The sequence below is a fragment of the Helicoverpa armigera genome, chromosome 12 (assembly GCF_030705265.1).
Source record: "Helicoverpa armigera isolate CAAS_96S chromosome 12, ASM3070526v1, whole genome shotgun sequence".
Classification (NCBI taxonomy): Eukaryota; Metazoa; Arthropoda; class Insecta; order Lepidoptera; family Noctuidae; genus Helicoverpa; species Helicoverpa armigera.
In genome coordinates this window covers 1927089-1952145 of record NC_087131.1, presented here as the reverse complement: position 1 = coordinate 1952145, position 25057 = coordinate 1927089, and the positions used below count along the sequence as shown (strand labels likewise).

At 34.5% G+C, this 25057-nt stretch overlaps 1 protein-coding gene across 1 annotated transcript; it reads left to right on the top strand.

Moving 5' to 3' along the window:
- The first annotated feature begins 1610 nt into the window (after positions 1-1610).
- LOC110378023 (aminopeptidase N) lies at positions 1611-24849 on the top strand. Its single transcript, XM_021337103.3, has 13 exons — positions 1611-2246; positions 9068-9241; positions 15163-15480; positions 16938-17127; positions 17838-18094; positions 18433-18625; positions 19787-19973; positions 21461-21558; positions 21875-22063; positions 22490-22668; positions 23110-23232; positions 23589-23673; positions 24500-24849. The coding sequence occupies exons 1-13, from the start codon at positions 1762-1764 to the stop codon at positions 24611-24613; spliced, it is 2592 nt and encodes an 863-aa protein (XP_021192778.2). The 5' UTR covers positions 1611-1761; the 3' UTR covers positions 24614-24849.
- The last annotated feature ends 208 nt before the right edge of the window (positions 24850-25057 follow it).

The window sequence follows — 25057 nt, the reverse complement described above, 5'->3', positions numbered from 1 at the left end:
ATTAAACGTCTATAAAAGTACCTAAATCTTTTTTAATTTTCGAAAACGCCTCAACAAGATCGTTGATGCCACATTAGAAGCAGAATTTATTTCTTGTTAATACGTATATGTATAGTTAATCCATGACAGATTTAGACGCGGTCAGGGAATGTAAAGTAATAAATCTTAAACCGTGACCTCCTTATGTAAGTTTAATGCCTAAATATAGTCATAGAGCTATGGGCGTCTAAGAAAAGGAAATGCTATCGTTTAAAAGATAAACAGTAAATATAAACTTTTAAGTATGGAAAATCAAAATTACACAGGTTAGGTTTAAGGTAAATGAGAACCAGACCTTAACCAATACAAACCAACTAATTTAAAAAGTGGTGTCATCCGCATCCCGTAGGCATGCACCTGAATAAAAAGTAGCCTGTAGTCTCTTCCTCGATAAATGGACTTTTTAAAGGTGTAAAAAAAGGTCTACTACCTAGTTCCTGTGATTATCGTCTTCATACAAATAAACTATTCTGCTTTAAGATATTAGTTTTCAGTTGATTCTTTTACTTATTAAGAGCTTTTAGCGTCTGAGGTAAGCCCTTACGATTATGTAAATTTTACCAAAAGTGACATAAACATTGGTGACACTTTTTACATTTGGATACTACTTCTAGACTTAGACGCCGACGCCACAGCAAATGAAAACTAACCGGCCAAACATTTTTTTCTTTAAAAAAAAATGCATAAAGTTTTTATGCATTTTACTTACGTACAACAACACATATCATAGCATAAACATCAAACTCCCGTGGGTGGGTAATACAGAATAGTTGCTAAGTGCTGCCAGCCTACGCGTCCAGTTTCCATCAATTGTCTGCGGTACCGTTGTCCATTGTGAGGTGTAATACTGGAATGACATCGTGGGTGTGGGGATACGAGTTCTGATTTATATTGTCATGTGTTGCTGTGAAAATTGGAGCTTGATTTATTGATAGTGTTGCCAGTTCATAAAAATGGCTAGTGATTGTGGGAAATACTATAAACACCTTTTAAATGTATTGGGGAAAGTTGCAGAGTCGAATGAGACCCCAGATTAGTGAAAGATTTTATATGTATGTAGATTATAGATTTACAGTTGAGGAGATAAATAAATTCAGTTTCTAGACTATGATATAATTATTTTAAATATTTAACATAAGTTTTCTATCGACGCACATACTCCAATGTTTCAGAAATAACAATCCGCGGCAGCTTCAATGGAAATAAGCTATAATTTTGAAATTAAATTCAGCAAAACTATAAATTACTCAAACAGTGATTAACACAAATATATAAGAGTGGCGCTTTTTAAATTAAACGCTAATATCATATTCGCAAAAGTAAACAATGTTATCATGTGCCAAAAATACATTTCGAAAGAAACGTACGGAATTAACACTAGGAGATGCCTCATAATGTGCACTAAGAAAAATATTACAAATCCAATATTCCTTGGGCAGTCCCCTTGAAGACCTGTCTTACTAAAGAAGGCGGGACGGGCGGTAGCTCAAGTAATACTGGTTTAGCCTGTCTGGCGCCAAGCTTCGATCTTGCAAAGGAACGACACTACAAGCATTTACGCGCGCGTCGCGTGCAGACGTCTAGAACGCTATATTTAGCGGGAAATTAAAAAATCGAACTACGGAAATATACAATAAATTAAATATAAAAAAAAAACAAACTTCAAATGAGTTATTAGGCCGTAAAGTTATGACCTTTGCCTGAACATTTTATATTAAAAAAATGAGTGCAATGTCTCGCGCGTTTTTAATTTTTGTATGTTTGTTCTCATTTACAAAAGGACAAAGTGTTATAGTGGTTGATGAAGAATGTTTAAATTATACAGTGTATCCAGTGCAGTATGAACTAAGCATTTACCCTTATATTTACGCTGATCATAGTTATTATGATTGTGAATTAATAATTACGGTAATAGCAAACGCGCCGAATGTGAACGTCATTGATTTGGACGCTAAAGACTTGGAAATACAAGGCGAGTCCATTAAAGTTTTCGATGGGCCAAATAATATCGTAAATGGCCCTCGACCATTTGAATACAATGACCTTACAAGTAAATTACGTATTTATTTGAAAGAACCTTTGAAGATGTACAGCAAGGGTAACAGACAGCTTTATAATATTAAAATAATGTTCAGAAAGTTTGTGAAGGAAGATGACTCGGGCATCTTTTTGGTGAAATATTATGACGAACAATCTAAGGAATATAAGTAAGTATTAAACATTTTTTTTGTATTCTGAAAACTATATAATCTGAATTTAATTAGTAGAAACATATTTACAAAATATTTACATTAATTTAAAAAAGTAAAAATAATCTTATATAACGTCTGAAAATAATAAAATGTAGGTAAGTATACTAAGTAAGTATATTAAAACTGCCAATTCTGATAAAGGTAAGTAATAAAAACCCTCCTTAAGTTATTAGTTTTCGGAACTTTTTAGTACCTAGGTACTTTAAAACTGTAGAAATCTATTTACTAACACCGATTAATGTCCGATTGCTCTTTAACTAGATCCATTTCAAGACTGCAATAGCAGTATTTTACGTTAAAGTATTGACTAATGATCGTGAGGTCGTCAGTTCAATTCCTGGCTCGTTAAACTATTGAGATGATCCCACTTCTAATGTGCACCCACCTATGCACTTATTTAGAACAAATGGGCTTGAACGAGACAATGTATGGTTGGTATATCTATAGCAGTATTGATACGAATAAAGGCTATGTTCAAACCAAACTGACTATTAGCCGCCGAAATTGAGTGAACGTTACGCATACGCAGTTTATTGTGTTTCCATACATATTCACTTTTTCGTTCTCATCTAACCGACAATACGTTGTTACGTTACCTATGACAGTATGCTACACGCTGACATTGAGTAAGTGAGCCTCAAGCCTGCTCAAATTCGGCGGCTGAGAGTCAGTTTGGTTTGAACACGGCCAAAATATTATGACGTGATGAAAAGAGTACCTAAATCTTTTGCCTCAACTAATTTTCGATTTAAGTAGACTAATCAATACTTAAAATAAAATAATAAACCTGACACTTTATCGTGATACGGGCAGTCGTTTTTAAGGGACGCGAGTGAAACCGCGGGAAAACGGCTAGTAAGTAATAAATAACCTAAATCGAAGTTGTAACTAGAAGATGCATTTCTTCTAGTACACAAGTAGAGGCAACTGAATTGAGAACCTTATTTCCTCCAACAAAACTCCTTTTTTGATGGCGTCTAAAAAGACTCTCGTAATTGATCTAAGTTTACCTAAACTTTCCCTAAAAAACCTAAATTAAACCTAATTTTTTCTTTAACCTTTCCTCCTGTCTGTTTTAAAATGCATTAGCCCATTCATATAATTGGGTGGATGACTAGGTCAAAAATAAATTACGTTGTCATATTCATTTAGTGAAGCATCTAAAAATAATGTCACTTCCATTTATCGTTTTGATGGAATAATTGATTAAATTTTTTTATTGATAATATAAGCTAAATAAGTATCCAGTTCGATGTGAAAAATCTGTGACGTCATAAGTTGCGCTTACATACATATTGCAAAGAAAGTGACAGTTTTTGACAGTTAAATAAAAGTAATGAATTTGACTCGTTGGAAACTACCGTATTATGACCGACTATAATTTTGGCATCGAAGCATAATAGGTAAGGATGTAACAGAGCAGTCTATATGTATATCGATGCTTGAACTACATAAGCAGTCCTGTGACCTTTCTATTGTCTGCATAATGGCTAGTTAGGACCCTCGTATAAAATTAGTAGCCAGTCCTAATATTATATCTACAATCTGTGGTTTATCCTGCTAGAGATAGGAATTTCACATTTCTTGTATCGGGCTTACCTCATAAGTCTATCTCTGGTAATCAAATCAAAAGATGGATAAAATATTGGAAGCGCTCGTTAGTGTTATGCTAATACGATGAAGCTACTGCTAATCAAATATGGAACGCATATTTTTTGTTGCTATGCAAAATAATTCTGGCACACTGGCTGGTTTTATGTCATCTTTTTGTGTATTCGTTTTTCAAATATCTGAACGATACAGATGTTTATGAATTTCTATTGTTACGTCGCTATTATTATCATTGAATGTTTCGAATTATATTGAAGTCGTAGTGGAATAGTGGATAAAAGAATCAATCTCTTAAGTATGAGTGTTTGCGTTTGAATCCAGGTCAGACAAGTACCAATGCAACTTTGTATGTACTTTCTAAGTAGACTGTGTTTCGGAGGGTATGTTAGACTATCCCGATATCATTTTTTGAACATCCCCCACTCAGGTATGAGGGGTTCGATTCCAGGTCAGGCAAGTACCAATGCAACTTTGTATTTACTTTCTAAGTAGACTGAGAGTATGTTAAACTATCTCAGCGATCATTCATTGAACATCCTTGGCAGTCATTACGCGTAGTCAAAAGACTGTAGGTCTGACAACCAGTCTTACTAAGGGATATTGTGTTCTCCGGGTAACTGGGTTAAGGAGGTCACATAGGCAGTCGCTTATTTATGGTAAAACACTGATACTCAGCTGCTTCTGGTAAGACTGGAAGCCGATCCTAACATAGTTGGGAAAAGGCTCGGGAAATGACGTTTCAAACATTCTCTCCATTCTAATAAATCGGTAGTAGCATGTTATTATTTTATATTCGAATGCAAAAATATACCTTAGACAAATAATGGCTTGAAAACAATGCTTGTGATTGGAGATAATGGCCCTTCGTATTGAGAAATGCTTTAAATTTATAAATATCCTATTATGAAGTAAAATTCTTTTATATGGAATCACAAAACTATTTTTCTTCATTGAATGCTTTGATCAACATTGAATGAAAAGGCAGTGTAACATAAATAAGTAAACATTATCTCTATAAGCGAAGCCCTTAGACCAATGTTTATATTTAAAATAATGATTATATTTTTGCTGTTTTGTCAATGGCTAGATCAATGGCGAAACAAAATAGTGTTTACGAGATAACAATAAGTCATTCAAAACTTAAACAATAACTAAATTATTTCCTGGTAGGTATGTTTTAGTTATGATATTTTATTTTTTTGTATAACAATACAAAAAATATCACGTTACTAATTATTTTATGCCTTTGAATTATGACGAAGAATTAAGAAAGTATTTATCATTCCAACACTTCTGTTAGGGATACCTACGTATATTTTTGCATTGCCTTATTTAATGCATTATAAATAAATACATCAACTCGTTTTAATATGCTGTCAATTTCTTGTATAATTAAAGACTTAATAATTTTAATAGAACAACAAAACAATTAGTCATATTATATCATTTGCTGAATTCGCAAAAAAACAACCAAATCTTAGAACAAATGAAATTCGTCAAGCGTTGAATAGTGTTCAGTTTGCACATGTTTCTAGACATGAAAAAAAAAAACAAAAAACAAATTCATTAACAACAGATGATGTAAGACTGGTTGCTGCTAATTTTACACACAACCTTGCAATACATTGAATCAGTTCATTCAATTAATGCTTCAGTAATTATGTCAACGGTATGACTGCACTGTTGTTACCTTTGCACCGAGTTATCATTGTTTTTGATTAACTCCAAATAAAATTCATGTATATGTATGATAGCCATCTTCAATTTGACAGTTAAATGTGTAGATAGGTACGGATAAACGATGTCCTTTTAAAGATTTATACCTTCAAAATTTTTATAATTTTAAAATAAGTAATGATAGTTTTTTTGTGATGCTCTGAAAGGTAGGTCCTGTTTATCTTCAAATTGCTCAGAACAATAAACCAAATTGTTAATGCTAATTTCAAATTGGCTAACAGATTTAGTGAATTTCTTTGACAAAAATAATAGAGATTTTAAAATTGTTTAATTTTTTTCAGTAACTTTGAAACAATGAGGCCTTAAAATCTTTAAAATTATAAAGTACTCAGAGAACTATAATACAGTAAATAATTCAAAATGACGTTTAAAAGCATTTGCCCATCTTAAAGCTGACAGCGGTTACCGCAGCTTAACCTCGACTTTGGCCCTTCATGGCTCTAATTACATATTATTAACTGATAATCCATTCTTCATACAAAATTGGCGTTCTTACATAAGCTATGCTAAACCACGTATCTATTTACAAATGACTAGTTTTTATACAAACCCAAGTTGGTATAAGGTCGAGGTCCATATAAGATGTGGCCTTCTCTCCCACGTGTGGTCTAGTCCGCTGTAGATATGGTCAAAAACCATAAATATTGAGTGCCTTTATGACTATTTTGTGAATTACAATGGTTTTAGATTTTATGATCGATATCCGCGGCTTTTAAGTGTCTTGCCTGTGTTAACAAGAAATTAGACATTGTATGTCATATTTTGAGTTGTTGAAAAAGAAAAAATAAAATTGTCTGTGGTTGGAATTAACTTATATAAAATTATAGGTTTCCGTTATCTTAGAAAGAGTTTTTATTTTGTCTCATATTTTTTATCCATAACTCTGGTTCTTTGAAGCTTCGAACATTTTATGAATATCTTTATTGAAAAACTGAAATACATTAAAAAGGTATTAACTTCATTAGTCACACAGACATACAAATCTATGGACCTGTATAAACAAATCAATTAATCCAAGTGTTCCACTTAAAACCACACACATACAAACATACATTGTACAAACACACAGTTTTGTCGCTTAATTAGTTAAATAAATTGTCTGCATTGCGTCTCGGTTCGTTAGTCATACCAAATGGGACGTACAGTGTTGCAGGTCGTATTAAAAGATTTGGCAACTACCGAAATAACCAGATGTTTGTCGACAGCCTTGAACATGGCTTAAAATATAGAGCGATTGAGTTGTGAATTATAGCATACAGGAATTACATTTGTCTAGGCTGAGTAAGATAATACAATATAAAATAATGAAAGCCAACGATGTAAATGAATCAAATGACTTATTCATTAAATTGTGTAAATGTAAATCTATGTTAATATTTTACCTTATAGATTACAAGAACAATTAATCAGGCTATAGCATTTTCAAGGGCCAATTGCGTAGCAAATTGTACAGTAGCAACTACATATATGGCTACATTATAGGCTTTAAAATAATGGTAAACAAGAAAAAGTGTAACATTTGTTTACTGCATTAGATGTGTGTATATTTAATCAAAATAATATTATGATGATGTTAAGCAAATAAAAATTACTAAAGAAAAAAAATGTTTCAACATTTTGTATTTTTACTAGGCCTTTTAAAGAGTAGGTACCTAGTCATTTTTAGAAGTGGCATATTTTTTGTAAACACTACAACGAGCCCACACTAATACTTCCGGACACACGTGGCCTTGGAACATATCTTGGACAAGTTACTTCGATCGTTTATTTGTTACACACTTGAGAAACTGCAACAAAAAAACTAAGCAAAGTAATGTAGTGTTTTAGTTCTCGTTGAACATAACAGAAACATTATGAATCACTACATAGTATAAAGCAAAGTCGCTTTTTCTGTCCCTATGTCCTTTTGTGCAACAGATGCTCCAAGAGCTGAGCTCCGCCAGCCTCAAAGTCGGGCTTGTGATGAACCGGTCAAAGACTAAAGTAATGACTAATAGCGCGAAACGTAGGGTCGAGGTAGATGGGCAAGAGATACAACATGTCGACGAATACATCTACTTGGGCCAGTTAGTGTCCTTCGAAAACAGGCAAGACAAGGAAATCGACCGACCAGATCGAAAACGCCTGGAAGAGCTACTGGTCCATGAAGTCGCTTATGAAGGGTGAGCTCCCTTTATCGCTGAAGCGAAAACTAGTCGACATGTGTATTCTGCCCATCCTAACCTACGGCGCTCAGACTTGGTCTTTGACCGAATCTCAGAAGTCCAGGCTAAAAGTATGCCAAAGAAGCATGGAGCGTAGCCTGCTCAACATACGGCTAAGCGACCGGATACGCAACACCATTATCCAGTCCAAGACGGGCATACTCGATGTGGGCAATAAGTCTGCGAAGTTGAAGTGGGATTGGGCGGGTCACATCTGTCGAATGCACCCGGACAAGTGGGCCAATATAACCACAAAGTGGATCCCGGAGGATGGAAGGCGACCGAGAGGGAGACCAAGGAAACGCTGGAGGGAAGACTTGGACAGCTTCCTCTCGGACTAGCCACAAGCAGCGAGGGATAAAAAAAAAATATGTCCTTTTGTACGCTTAAATCTTTAAAATTACGCAACCGATTTTCATGCGGTTTTTTTAATAGATCGAGTGTATAAAGGAGAGGTTTATATGTATAATAACATACATTACATAGTGGGGAAATATTGTTATCCCGTGCGAAGCCGGGGCGGGTCGCTAGTAACTAATATAAAATTATAACTCATTTGAAAATACAATTAGGGTTCTTTGGTAGATACCATGCAGTACAATGGTTTTGGTCTCAAATCTTGAAATATAGCTCACAAAAATATGGCAAGGAGATAAAACATAAATACACATATGTATAATATGTCCTATTTAGGAAATAACAAAGAAACTGGTCAAAACTTTATGTGACCAGAGGGCGGGCCTATTCTTTGCTCATAGAATCAGCATTGTCATAGACGTGGTAATGCGGCCAGTCTTCTGATCTAAATTCCACGTAACTAGGAACTCGGTGATTTTTAAGCTAGGCCAGAGCTAAGTCTGTGGGTGTAGAATACAATTTTCCTGTTTCGATATAAGACTAAGACCTCGCGTTACACCCACAAAGGTAAACATTGCGAATCCACAGACAAGTCGTAAAAAATAAACTATGAATGAATATAAATTGATTTCAGAATATTAGCGTGATATTTAATAATACACAAACGCTCAATTTTATTGAAGAAAAGGATGTTTAAATAATGACTTTTTGTCATCAACAAAAAAACGTGATAAAATCTTGATTTAAACCAAAAAGTGTTTGCGTAGAAGATGATCAAACATCCATACATTGAAACTGTCGCTTTTATAGTATTAGTAAGATTAAGAGTAAATATACCTACTTAATATATTTTAATTTCTTTTACAGATACCTCTTACAAACAAGACTCTCTCCAAACAAAGCGAAGTACTTCTTCCCGTGTTTCGAAAATCCTAAGTTTGAGGCTGTTTTCAAGTTCCGAGTTTTTATCCTGAAAGACATGAAGGACCTTCAGTACACAAACACAAGTATTGTCATAGCTGAAGAACTGCTGACACATAGGTGAGTACCATGTTTATTGTAATATCGATGTTATATTTTTCAATGACTTTTGCACGGACGATTTATATAGGTTTTACCTAAGAGTTAAGAGTACTCGCGTACTGCAAACTTTTAGTCGGCCGATAGGTTGGGGCTCATAAATCACTATGAATATGAATATATAGTACGGTAGTACGAAAATTACAAAGATCATATTTTTTGCCGGTATCAGACCGACTAAAAACTTTAATTTGAATCCGGATTTTCTTTTTTTTTTGCCTGTCGGGCAGCTGTCGACCGACTGTTTAGTCTATAGCTTGCGAGTTCTCTTACTATAAATAAAATTGGTATAAGGGATGATCGTTGTTTAAAATGACTCTATGTTACAACCTAGGTTTCATTTTTTTTTTTAATTAGCCTATACTATCCCACTGCTGGGCAAAGGCCTCCCTTAGGTTTCATTAGTGAGTAAAAAAGGGTGTTTGGCGCTCTTATAAGATTTCAGTTTCTTTATTTCATAAAACTATTATGTATTATATCAATGCCTACATCTCACAATGTCAATCAAATCTAAATATATTTATACAAAGCTGTCCACTATGATGTGTACCTACACCATAAAAATATGATAACTTCCCGATAGGAAAGACCCTTGACCTTACCGCCAGATGGCGCATCATTATTTATTTAGGTCGCTCACACACCTTTCATATTTGGGCGCTTGTATGTCCACAAACATCCATGACTATATCAAGACATTTCAATATGTCAACATTTGACACTTGTATACCAAATTCTTGAGATTATTAATTAGTTGATACACAGAAAGCTGTCAAAATAGTTGGGAAAAGGCTTGGGAAACGATGATGACACAGAAAGCAGTCATCTTCGTTTACTTAAAACAGCATTGCTATGAATTACGAGAAAAATATTTAGTGTTTTGGATGGTCATTATTTGCATATTTTTTCAAAGTTTATTTGAAATACAACGCAATACCTGTATCAGATCTTATTAATTTTATTAGATAAAGATGACAGTGTGGTAAATAACTAATTACTGTACTTAATTAGATACCTAGTTGGAAAATTTAGACATCATGTGGAAAAAAGTTTCCTCTCTATTATATTTGTATAAATACAGATATTAGTATAAATTAAAGCAAGTTCCCACAAAAACATTAACGTATACTTGAAGAATAATCATCTAGTTTTCCAAAAGGTATGTTGCTTTCTCTTTACTCCCAACTTGGGTGGTGTCTAATCGGAAATAGAAAATATTTTCAAGTTTCCACTTTTTGTTGGGTGATTGAGCTTTAAACCTATAAAGACAGGTCCCACTGACAGCGGGCTTTGGCAAATAAAAAAATATCTTTGAGGATTAATTATAAAAGTGGCGTAAAGACAACAAACTTCTCAATATTTTCCTTCCAAATTCTCTAAAATGAATTCCAAACTATGAAAACCAATTCCAACTCTTCAAAGGACAATTCGGATTTTTTGACACAATAGGCTTTGTGATATTTATTATAGCTATTGATAGAAAGGAATTTCTCATTGTTCAAATAAATTAAACGTATGAACCTTTTGCAGTTATTTTACAACAAAAAAATCTAATCTTTTTATACTATTAAGCCAATAGCTTGATATATAGCCATATCATACCATTGCCATATCGTCCAGTTTCACGCGATTCCGATATGAAGTTTTTCCTGCATAAAATATAGGTATAGGTCACCCGACGATAGTGTAGCTTCCGAATTGTGAAATAATTTTTCAAATTGGATCAATAGTTTCGGAATCTTAACAAACTAAAAATATATCTCCTTAAAATATATATTAGCATAGAAGCATCAATAAAGAAAAATATAGTCTTATTTACAATCTAAATCCGCTATCAGTAAGACCGTGGGTGACGAGTCGTCGATCCGTATAAGGCTTCAACATCGCTCCGGCTGCTGCCTCTGAGAATTGTGTCAATTATTGTAGCTAGACGTGCGCCCGCGCCGTCACCGGTCATGTATGTTGCGTTTGACGAAGAAAATCTGTTTTGATGGACTTGTTTGGCTAGCATATTGAAGTAAGCTTAACTAATATTGTAAACGTGAAAGTGTGTATGTTTGCTACTCTTTGGCACGAGATCGATTTTGGTTTGATGAAACTTGGCAGTAACGTCTTTTGTATCAGAAAATAAATATAATAATAAATTCGATTTTTAAGTAAAAGATGCTTATAAACTCTTTTGCAAAAAAAACGGGCACCTATGCGAATTCTTAGTTTTAAGGACTTTACGTGTATTTCAAAGGGTTTTAATGATTGTAGTATGTTTCTAGCATCAAAAGAGTTAGCCGAGCATGCGTGAGAGTGTATTCTAAATTTGAATTTTGTACAATTGCTAAGAAATTGGTTAAACCTTGTTTTGGACTAATTGCTGGCAGAAAGTTCGTCGGTGTTTTGAAAAGTTTTTGAAGTGATTTTCAGGAAAATGATAATGCAGTTTTAATTAATGATTAATTTACTTTTTTGTTAGATCAAAACATTTTTGAAAAACTATGCGTATTTGATAAAATTTTCACCTGCTCTAAATGGGCTATACTGATGATTGATGGCAATGTTAAGAGTTTCGGTATTTTAGTGTAAAGCGTTTTATTGTTTAGATATTGTACCCACGTGTTTTAAAATATGGCTTTTTCATAAATAAACACTATTTAGAAAAGTATCAGTACCTTTGGCTGCGACAAAACAAAATTAAAGTAAGCAGTGCCGATCACAACCCGTCTCCTATCGAACTTTGACATTTAAAAAATACCAAATTTTGTGATAAATGTTAAAATTAACCACATGAAAAATAATGAGGAGGGTTAAAGCTATCTAAAAAGTCAAATTATTGCCTCGTTGAAGCTCTCGATAACTCCATAGGTATCGGGTTACTAACCAACGATTTAGCTGAAAGGGAGTCAAGAATTCAAAATTATTGGGCAAACGTATGTTTCCTAAGAAATGAGCAGTTAGCCAATTATTGTTATGATTTAAGCAGGAAAGTGCTGCAGATGCCAGAAAATCTCGGTGTAGGCAAGTTTATTTAATAAAATATCCGTGGGATGAAAACACGCTATTTGAACGCTCAGACTCATAGATCTTCAGAGGTCTACGGAGTTTCCCAAGAGACGAGGTTGTTTAAAAATCAGTGATTACGAGACCTTAAGACCTCGTGCTCACAGTCTATGCGCAATTTTCTGTATTTTGTAAAATTTCAAGACTTTTAAAAATGTCAAAGTCTGATAGGAGACGAGTTGTGATTGGCACTGCTTACTTTAAATTGGTTTTGTCGCAGCTCAAAGTACTGATACTCTCCTAAATAGTGTTTATTTATGAAAAAGCGATATTTTAAAACACGTGGGTACAATATCTAAACAATAGAACGCTTTACACTAAAATACCGAAACTCTTAACATTGCCATCAATCATCAATATAGCCCTTTTAGAGCAGGTGAAAATTTTATCAAATACGCATAGTTTTTCAAAAATGTTTTGATCTAACAAAAAAGTACATTAATCATTAATTAAAAATGCATTATCATTTTTCTGAAAATTACTTCAAAAACTTTTCGAAACACCGACGAACTTTCTGCCAGCAATTAGTCCAAAACAAGGTTTAACCAATTTCTTAGCAATTGTGAAAAATTCAAATTTAGAATACACTCTCACGCATGCTCGGCTAACTCTTTTGATGCTAGAAACATACTAAAATCATTAAAACCCTTTGAAGTACACGTAAAGTCCTGAAAACTAAGATTTCGCATAGGTGCCCGTTTTTTTTGCAAAAGAGTGTATTTCATGCTGTTGTTTTGTATGTCTCTTGGTACATAAAGTAATAAATAAACTAGCGAATTTAAACAATACCAGATACTCCCAGTCTAACAAAATACAAAAATACTCCATTCGAACAATCTCTAAGCTGCTACCCCAAATAATTCGGGATCATGTTCCATTCTTGAGGATGCTGACCTTTACAAATTCTTACTATGTTCGCTCAATTTAACTGATACGGGTCTTATTAGATAGAACCCTACTTTATTGAAGAATTTGTTTAGGTTTGACTTTACGGACCTTTTTGTATGGCACTGTGAACTTTTAAGATAAATATAATTTATAGATTTTCAGGTAAATAAAATTAAAAAGCCAAGATGATTTGAAACATATTGTGGAGTTTGGCTATTCATTACTTCGGTAGTTACTTTTACTTAAATTATTGTTTCGTTGATCAATACTAAAATTATTTTTTAAATAAAGCATAACACCGTTTGCTAATCATGGTGATCTGATTAAACATACCTAGTAAAGTAGTGTCTGCTTGTCCATCATTCTTGAATATATCGGCAGAGTTAATGTCGCATTGTACTTCGATAAATCCCCACTGTACTAAAAGAAAGTAACTAAACCAATATAATATAAATCATGTTATATTGAGTACTAATAAAACGTATTACTTTCATGAGCAATCATAGTTTGGGTAATCGCTAAGTGATTTATAGCCATACATTAAGGTAAATTGGAAGCAATCTTTTACATATTTGGCTCGTGGGCCTAAAAACGCAATTTAATGCTGTTATTAGTATTACTTAAAGATGAATTAGTTTGCAAAAAGGGTATATGAAGAATAACCTTATAGACAGACTGATTGTTTGAATGAAACAGCATCATCAAATGACCCCTCCCGCTGTGGGTTAGCAGCGTGAGTCTGACGACTCATACTGAATAAAACCCATCATGTTCCTTCTGAAGCCCTTTATGTAGCTACTGGTAAAGGGTCGTGGTCCAGGGTCGTGGTAACCCTTTCGAACAATCCGGCAGCCCGGGGTCATGGGACCTTAAAAATCATCATCATCAGCCTTTTTATCGTCCCACTGCTGGGCACAGATTGAGCGCTAAGCACGACGCTTGCTCAATGCGGGTTAGTGATTTCAGACTTTATAGTCCAGGTTTTTTCGAGATTAATTGAATCGCTAGTCACAATGGATTATTATATCGTGTTTAGCTTTACAAAGGTCAATCATTATTTTACTTCGGTTTATAAAGGCAAAAACATGACATCAGTCATGTTGTCAATTAAAAAGACGTCAAAACATTTCAAACACTAGCCATTGTTTATACACAGAGTTATATTTTTTTGTTTAAAAGCCAATTTGTCTATATGGTAATATGTTTTTGTTCAATTTCGTTTAGTCCTCTGTAGTGACAAGAAGATAAGAATGTCTTTATTATTATCGACTTCCTTTATATCTGCATTCAGTCTGTCATATTCCGTAAATACATTGAGATTTTTGTTTTTAGTTAAAAACAATAGTGTTAGGTCTTCAATAATTGCTTGTTTAATATACTCAATACAAACAAGTTATTTCATAATGTTTATATAGAGGAACCGCTCAGATATTTATATTTTACAAGTCCCAAAGTGACGTGATCGTCCCTTTCAAGGATATGTATCAATGAGTTTATTATTCTGGGAATAATATTCCCATAACCTATACGTAGGTACTCACTCATTATGCGGTTTTAATTGCATCACTGCATTGTTCATAACACTAGTATTACAGATGCAGTCATCAAATATTATCAAAACAGTTAGTAAACAAGGTATTTAACCTACCAGGATAAAAAGAGTAAAACCAAAGTAAACTAACTAAAGGTCAATAGGATGATCTGCATGAAATTAGGTACCGGATATAATTATTTAAAGTGCCAATATTTGTAACACCCAAATCTGTCGAAATTAAAAAAATCTAACATTAACCTTCTAAAGTGCAAAAGGTTTTTAAAATCTATTGCGAAAAGACACATTGAGGTAGGTTGATGTGCTCCGTCTATGTTGTAGAACTCCAGAGCGACAAAGAAAGTGAATATAATATTATACATATTTGTAATACTTCTTAATTTGTTTCCAGCATCAAAGATGGCTACACAATAATAGAGTACATGGCATCACCACAAGTCGGTCTCCACCAAGTCGGCTTCCACTATTCAGTCTTCGCCAACACCCAACTTCAAGCTAAACACACGAACGATACCATCATCTTATGGGCTCCCATCGACGAACTACATGATTACAAATTCATTCACAACTTCGGCATCACCATTATAGATCTAATCCACGAATACGCAAAGGATGATCGAGCCTTAGTCCAAGGGCCCATCAATTTGATCACTGTCCCAGATTTAATCAGTGGTTATGAAATTGGCAGCTGGAATTTACTAACCAATGGGTAAGTGATTCAGAATTGTATGTAAAACTGCATGTTTTTGTTCAGAAATAGCAACATGGTTCCCGGAAAGTCTGTTTTAAAGTGTTATGTAATTTGACCTTGAGAACGATATATGAGAGATACAGTTGGCTCATTAGATCAGCGATTGTTGGTTGCTCTGCAATTCGTTTCGTTTCATGAAAAATAAACACTAATTTTGCACTGGTTCGAGCAGATCGTTTGAACTCATTATAGGTGGTTTTAAACGCAGTAATGATATTCCAAGTGTAAATCAAGATCAACCTCGCAATAAGGTCAAGATCAAATCAAACAAAAAAACCCGATATTTTGAACCAGATAATACCCATTATTTTATCAACAACCACTTGTATGCTGATCCAAAAATTGACGCTATATTTATAAAATCGACCGACAATATAAACAAATTCAAGACCGTGAAGAAAAACCTCTGACGTACCAATTTCAAAGAAATCTCTCTTCCTGTAAGACGGTCGCAAAACTTGACCCATATTCTAAAGTTAGGATCTGAGCGTTTTTGCCAAGGTCGGCTGATGAATAAGAGCGATTATATCACCTGTTTCAATAATGTACCAGTTGTTTTGTACCTCTGTTATAGCCGATTCAATGTTTGCAGTAATATTAATATTTACGTTACCATTAATTTTATTTAATAGATCATGAGTTGCCTTGGGAACATTAAAAATGTTTTTTCTCACTACCGTGTCGCCAATGTGACACTTCGTTAGATTCTGAAGAGGCTGAAAGTGAATCACATTATTTTTTATATAAGAAATTATATTTACCTCGTTGTCAATGTAAAAATAGATGGAATATGACTCAGACACGACGTAAGATGTGAGACGCCAATTGTCGTAGTATTTTTGGCAACATGATTATTTTCTAAAAGAAAACAAAATTGAATTATGCCATTCACTTTGAGGTAAAACATTAAGCCTCCTTTATACTAACACATATGGTCGCTCATGTACACTCGGTTTTTCTACATGTGACGTATTTCGAGCAGTTCCAAAGAAAAAACCTGTCGCGCGGTTTCAAGTGTCATCATTAGTACCAACAATAGTTGTTTTGTTTATTACGTGCGTACGATCTGCGTGGTTAATCTGCTAATGAGATGGCATGATAAGTACTTTAATTTTAAGGGTGCATCACCATCATCCACATGCGTGAGCTACTTGCACCTTGTAGGTGCAAGTAGCTCACGCATGTTGAGTCACATGCGCAGGTTACATGCGTTCTAAAAACGTGCGGGTCTAGCGAGTCGCGCATGTAGGTACCAAAGCAAAATATACACCCGCGTGCTCTTGTCACTTGTCAATTGTCACTTGAGCATGTTAACTTGCTCCAGCTACATGCACCGTGTAGACGCACCCTGAGAATTCACCTACAGCATCACACATCTTCTTCCTGTTTCTAACAAACCTATTCCAATATTCCAGTGCCTACAGGATAGTAAATATCGCCCAGTTCACTAGCATCAAACAGTTGGAGGCCATGACCTTCGAGTTAGCTCAGCATCTCAGCAGGATATGGTTGGGCAACCCAGGAGAAATAGAGCGGACAAGGTGGAAGGAAGAATGGTTTAAAGAAGGCATGGCTACATATTTGGCCTATCACTTCTTGACACAGGTGAGGATTAATAAAAACAATATTCTTGGTCAGTAGCAGCTGAAAAGTAATTGCTAATTGTAGGGACTCTAAGAGGTTGAGCATGAATAAATATGTATTGTTGCTGATTAAGACTGAAGGTTGAACTTTTAGATAAAAGCTAAATTAATATTGAAACCGGATCATGGAAGCAATTATTCAAAACAATAGAATAATAAATTAGTACTGCGATGCGCGTTACATATCAAGATTAATTTTGATTTGGTGTTCTTGTTTCTTAGATCTCAGTGTAGATTAATAGGTCACCTTGAAATTGAGTATTTCTTTCAAAATATAGCCGAGAGCCCTGGCCTTCGTGGATACTTATAGTTCAGTAATAATATTATGACGTTCCTTTCATTCAAACAATAATTCACTATCTCTATTTGTTTTGCCAGATTCCTCTCTCAGTTATATTGTTTGAAAATAGTTTTCACAAGTCAATATAAACATCAATACTGATTTCATGTTTGACTTTTCTATAGTAGAACCGTTGCATGGTTTTGAATTTTATTTTATTTTTGAATCAAAATATGAAAAGCCAATTTTAGACAGCTTTACTCTAATTACTTATTAAAGAAACGCATAAAATACATGAACTCAGAATTTAGGCATTGCCGTAATTTTGAGAGTGATTTTGTAAAATTAAAGTTTCAATCGCTTTTTCCAAATTATTTAAATACTCTTTTCAGTACAACTATGGAAACCCGCTACCAGAAATGCGTCCCTTAACAGTATATGGTCTCCAAATGAAACATAAGGCCATGGCTATAGACTGGCACAAAAGTACTCCAGCATTAGAGACCTTCAACCGATCTCTAGCGATAGAGATTCCAGCAAGGTATAAGGATCTGGTGATGATGAAGACTGGAGCGATCCTGTGGATGTTGGAGAATTGGGTAGAATCGGAGAAGTTCCACAAATCAATTATGAATTATATGAAGTCCAGGTGAGTAGAATAACACAAATAATTAGATAGCATTTTGCATTCACTCAACAATCAACGAAACTTAACAATGAAAACGAGTGAAGTCAGCTTTTCCATTTAATCTTCTGCAGATATTGTGAGTGCGTGAATTCAACACATAATTATCATACACGTATTCACGTAATCATGTTATTAAACTGGCAAAAAAAAACAAATGATGCAAGTTGTCACATTACTTCTCTCGATAATTCCTAAGATTCCGCATAAATACGCTACCTTCCTACCAATTTCTCTTCAAATATCTTCAAACTCACCAAAAATATTTCCAATAAGCTTATTACCTTTCTTACCATTTCCAGGAGAGGTAAATATGTGTCTCTCGAAGATTTCACGGCTACCTTAGACCACGATACGATCGAGTGCTTCCACCAGTTCTTCAATGGTTCCACCGCGTCTCGGATCCTCGGCTCGTGGTTCAGAAGACGAGGGTACCCTGTCATTAATGTGCAAGTGCTGAGGGATCGGACACCTAATTCTGTTCAGTTAAAGCAGGTTTGTTAAATATTTCATTTATGTTTTTGCTAGATGACGCTTTGTTTCTGTTTTGGTTGCTGGGCAGATTGTTGTTGCTAGAAAGTTTGTATTTCATCGTTAATTCTTCCCAGCCACTACACAACAGTAGGAAGTGGTGAAAGCGTTTTGGGGGTGCCGGCCTTTTGTAATTGTTTACGTGAAAAAGTACTAACAGCTAGCCTTGTTTTAATAAACGTTTTTGACTTTGACTTCGGTCCAATGACGTCCGAAATGTAATCCTCTTTAGATGCTATCCATCTCCATATCAAACATCTCAATCAGTTCATCAAGTGAAATAATAACAAACTAAATTATATTTTGTTATTTGAAGAAGGTGATCTGGGATGCACTTAAATACTTCTATAATGTGATGAATCACTTTATAGTGTGTACAAAAAATGATACTGGTTATCTTACAAAATGAGGACGTGGTAATTACCGCCTTCCCAAATAAAGGCCAGTAGCTTATCCTGCTAATACAATACTCAAATGGTCTAATCTAATCTATGCATAAAAATCTATGCATACCTATTATGATTTATGACACCTTATAAAAAACTATTAACTTCCTAAATTATTTCCTCATGCAATCTGTATGCAAATGCTACAGTTTCAAGACTACTGACAGATTTAGAACGCTTATTAAAAGTTTGATTCGGAATGATACTAGATTTTTGCCAAGAATGCGTCGATTTTTTTTCCAGTAGTATATTTATAAAGATTCCTATCGACCAAGCATGCAATGTGGTTGTGCATTGCATTCCAGACATGTGGTATTATTTATAAAACTTTGTGAAAATAATCATTACATCTTATGTTATATAACTCTACAGAAGCAATATCAGAAATACACATAGTATTAACAACAATGAGCAGTATTCCTTTTTGCTCTCTCTCTTATTTTCATCTTCCTGCTATGTTCCCAAGTTATCAAGTCAGCTAAATATTTTTCCACTTCCATCCATTCTGTCAGCCACCAGACTCCACTCCACTCCCTTTTTATTGAAGTCCTCTTTCAGGCAGTCAATCCATATTTTCGTAGATCTACATAAGCATATATATATATATATATTTTGTAAACCTCTGTATATAAATTCTTGATGAATTTAAAACTATTTACATTCCTATATTATGTTACAGAGGCAGTTCAGTTTCACCCTCGACAACCGTGAGGTCACCGACTTCCTGATCCCAATATCGTACGTGGTGCAGAACAATCAGGATTGTTACAACTGCTACAAGCCGCGGTTCACTATCGGAGCTCAGACATACACCTTTAGTGAAAACTTAAAAGATGGATGGATTATCGTCAATAGGCAGGGTACAGGTGAGTTCGTCAAAATTATATTTTTCTAGACTTTAATTTTTTGGACATCGATAAAACGCTACGAAATATAAAGATGTGTGAATTTTATACATTTAATTCGATTATGGATCGTAATTTTATTCCTCTTAAATAATGGTTAATCCCTTTTACAAGAATTGACTTTGCTTAAAAGTGCGGTCCTTTGAATTTGTTTTTTATTGGATATACGAGGTAAGGGCAGGATGATAATGATGAACTCTATACTATATAATCTAGTCTATATAGGCTAGCTGTAGTCGCAGTTCAGTTATTGACATTCGATGCCAATTGACTGAGTGTTTAGAACAATATAAATAACCAAATCATCATCTTAACAGCACTCTGTGGGTTTAACAACTCAATAAAATCTTCAAACAAGAGACTATCATTGAAACCGCACAAATCATTAATAGAACTACAGTCGTTAATACTAGATATAAAAGAGGTTGAACTTGACAAGTCCTTGGCTTTAGTAATGAATCTATTTCTGTAAGCCCACGCTCGTGAAACTATGCTGATTTATTCTCGATACTGCATGTTGACTGGGTAATGCGTTTTTATGATTCTCGTAAAGTATACGTATCTAGTAAATAATCGCGTATTTCTGAGAAATAACAAGCTAAACAAGCTGCCCTGTTCCTAAGTCATTTAGTGACGGCGCAATATGTATTTTTCTTCCATTTATCTCGGCCAGACGTCATACTAACATCCACTACCTTCTGATTCATATCCTTATTTGAATTTGGAAAAGAAGATTTTGATGGTTTGTTCTGGATTATTCTTATAATTTGTTCATAGTTTTACAGATAAACTCCATCCAAAGGTTGTCTGGAAGAAATCGCTATTTAGCGATAAGACCGCCGATTGTACTGTTTTTTGTATGTTGTGATGTCCTGTGTTGTTAATTTTCTTGGTGTACAATAAAGAATAATCTATCTATCTATCTATCTATCTATAGTTTTAATAATTTGGGGGAGAGCTCGTGGCTAAGTCAAAGCCGCGCGGATCGATCGATCATAAGGTTAAGCAACGCTTGGCGCGGTCGGTCCGTGGATGGGTGACCATCTTGTCATAATGAGTTCTTCCGTGTTTCGGATGGCACGATAAACTGTAGGTCCCGGCTGCCATTTAAACATCTTTGGTAGTCGTTACGGGTAGTCAGAAGCCAGAAAGTCTGACAACCAGTCTTACCAAGGGGTATCGGGTTGCCCAGGTAACTGGGTTGAGGAGGTCAGATAGTCGCTCCTTGTAAAACATTGGTACTCAGCTGAATCCGGTTAGACTGGAAGCCGACCCCAACATAGTTGGGAAAAGGCTAGGCAGATGATGAGTTTTAATAATTTGGGACGATAATATGAATAATTATAATTGTGGCATTAAAAATGAACGATTCACAGATACACACAAAAATACACAAAGCCGCGCGCCTTAATGATTTGTTATGAAACGTCACAATATTATTTTTTCAGGATACTATCGGGTCAACTATGATGCAGTCACTTGGACCCTAATAGCAAAGTCTCTGATCGAGAATAATGCTATAATAGACGAACTAAATAGAGCTCAAGTAAGTGTAAAGACATAAACATTTATGATATTCAAGCAGAAAATAAAATTATAGATGACTGGAAATTAAATTTCAATATAAGAATAACCATGAAAAAAAAACATTTTGACTAGTCATGTCTTCAGTAAAGCCCAGACTAAAGAGAGAACTTTCTAAATAACCTACACTTCTAAGATTCTACTGAATACGTGGAGAATAAATGATTGAATAACGAAATACTATACGTTGTTTATAAATCCTGCTCTGCATTAGTGGAGTCTTGAGACAATATGACAGTAACAATGATCTTAATTTCAATTTAAAACTTAATTTGCAGATAGTAAACGACGTATTCGCTCTATACGTAGCTGGAGACATGAATATGGATCTAGCGATGGATGTATTAGAGTACTTGGAGAAGGAACGCAGTCCTGCCGTGTGGGCCGCCGCCGCCGCCGGGTACGAGCTGCTCAGCACTGAAGGAGCTAACTGTAACATGTCCAAACAAGTCTACTGGGAATGGGAGGTAAGAACTTGCATATTCTAACATAGCTGAAGTACGGAGTACTGAATTGAAAGCCAAAAAAATATACTGGATAAATATACTTTGTTTACTTGAAAAATTGTTTGTATGGTCGTATTGAGAAACCGAGGGGTAGGTTAAAGCCAGTTAAAAACAAAAAAAAAATACATTCGGTTGAAGTAAAAATCAATCTTATTTTTATTTTGCTATGCAACGTTGATTTGATTTTGTAACAAGAATTAAAAAAGTGCTGCAAAGACATTGATTAATAATTTGTTAACCCTAGAGGAGATATTTCAACGGTGTACACATTGTGACGCATTGTGATAAAAACAAATGTTTCGAACATTTCACAAAAATGCAATCTTGCCCAAAGCAAATTCGCATAAAGTTTAGCAACTAAACTAATTCCTATTAATAAAATTGCAGAGCTTCATGAGAAAGAAGGTAATCCCGATGTACTCGCAGCTGATAAAGAGCAAGGACAACCAGTGGCTCACGCGGCTGTTCCGCAAGAATGTACTAGACCTGGCATGTTCCCTCAACTACGAACACTGCCACTCGCATGTTAGGAGGATCTACGTCGAGGATAGGAGAGGGAAGCATAAGTACGTTTCTTTAAATCGTTACATAAGAAGAAGGGTCTATTTTCGTAGAATATGATTTTTTGAAAATGAAAAATCAATCTGATGTTCTCTTGAGCATGAACTTTACAAAATTAAATAGGTTACTGATATAATAGCGACTATTTTAATCTTTGTCGTAGCTGTTTTAGTATGTTTTAAATGTGCTTATACCACAAATACACCATAACGACAGGTTTTTTGGTATATTGTATTTAAACTGCTATGAAACTACAAGTAGCTATGAAAGCATCTTATTACCTTCTTCTTCTGCTAAACTATTATATTTTAATTTGAATTTACATTCATTCCATTAAATTCAGCTATTGTCTTTTTTGTCATCTCTTTCTCCACCATTCCCATCATCTCAATTCTCTGTTTCAATTCCCCTATTTGCCCATTTAATATAATTTATTTGTTTTCTAGTTTGTTCCCCGACTGTCGTATGTCATACTTCTTTGTTTTGGGCAACGAGACATTCAGCAACACCTACTCGAGGGAACTGAACCCCATTGAAGAGTATGACAAGATGATAGCTGATAAGAAAATGTAAGTATATTTTGCAAAAGAATCCATCATCATCATCTGCCTCGCCTTATCCCAACTATGTTGGGGTCCAGTGTACCAGGAGTACCAGTGTTTTACAAGAAGCGACTGCCCATATGACCTCCTCAACCCAGTTACCAGTTAGTATGAAAATGTACTTAATTTTTAATTCTCAGTTCTTGATGATTTTTGTGAGACTTTTAAAGTAGAATCATGGGTAAAGCACAAGCAGAAATAGTTACGGGCAGTCAAAAGCCAGTATATTCGACAACCAGTCTTACCAAGGGGCATTGGATTGCTCGGGTTACTGGGTTGGTCTTCTATAGAGATGATATTTTAATCTTTTTAATTTCTTTCAGTCGAGAGAGATTGAGGTTTATCAGCAGGATTCCCATGGGAGAACCGAGACCGTTACCCATTGTGATGTCTTCTACAACTGAACAGGTAATTATACCTTTCACTCATAGACACAACATCTATGATCTATTTGAGTCTTGATAGAAGTTTTTTGACTGCAAACAGCAAACAAAACAGTCCGCCGACAGTTGTTCCGATAGTTGGAATTTAAAAAAAGTAAATCTTGATTCCAATCAAAGTTAGTAGCGTCGGTCTGATAGGTACAGCTCAATACACGATCTTTGTAATGCACATACTGTCATTCACCTTCATATTGATTTATGTCAGGTCATCAGAAAACCTAATACTTTAGATGCCAGTGCACTGTACGTTACTATAGCACAAATCTTTCACTGGAATGGGAAGAAGGAATGCACTACCAGTAGCACAGTCACTTGCAGTTTATTTTAAAAAGGTGAAGGATCACTACTTGGCTAATTGACTATCGCTGTATTGCTATTTTTTTATCTTTATTTTAAAATTTTAAAATTGTCTATGTATTTTTTGTATCTGTGTTATTTATAGTCTAGTCTAGTCTTTCGTATTATATAGTCTAGAAGTAGGTACAGTAAACTGCACATTAGTGGTAACTGTCATGCACCTTAACTCAATAGTAATAAGTACGATTTTCCTATAAAACTAGTACCACTGACATTAAGTTGACTGTACTTCTCTCCAAGCTGACCCTTTTCAATATATTCTATAGATAAACTCCATCCAAAGGTTGTCTGGAAGAAATCGCTAATCAGCGATAAAACCGCCTATTGTAAATTTTTTGTGTGTTGTGATTTCCAGAGTTGTTAATGTTCTTGGTGTAATAAATAATAATCTATCTATTATGTATCTATCTATCCTATTTTTTTTAATACCACAGACAAGTACTGAAGAGGTCACAGAAGAGCAGCAAACCGATGGAGCGTTGTCACTAAAATATTCTTCAATGGTGCTTCTCATAACAATAATAATTAATTATCTTTCTTTGAGATAAAATATTTTTAGTTAAGAAACTTGATTAACTTAAATATGTTGTATTTGGCGCTGGGAAAAATAATTTGTATTAATAATTGAATTAATACGTGTCTCATTTAAGATGTTGTTTTTATATTAAGACTGTTCCCGCCTGAAAAGCTATATTCTATTTTATTTTTAACGCTTATTTTTCAGCTAAAATTGTATGATTTAATTATTTTTCCAAATAATATATTTTAGTTCTATAACATAAGTTGAAACATTAATTCAATAGTTGTTTTATGATTTAGCTAAGTATGATCTTCTCAACATGTATTCATAGGACATTCCCTATTTTCTTTCAAAATTACCTTTTTAAATTATAGAAAATTTAGACAGTATTTTTTGGAAACAGTTACATAATACAGTAATGTGTAAAAAGTTAAAATTTTCCTTGCAAGGAGGTTTTCAGAGTTACTGGTCA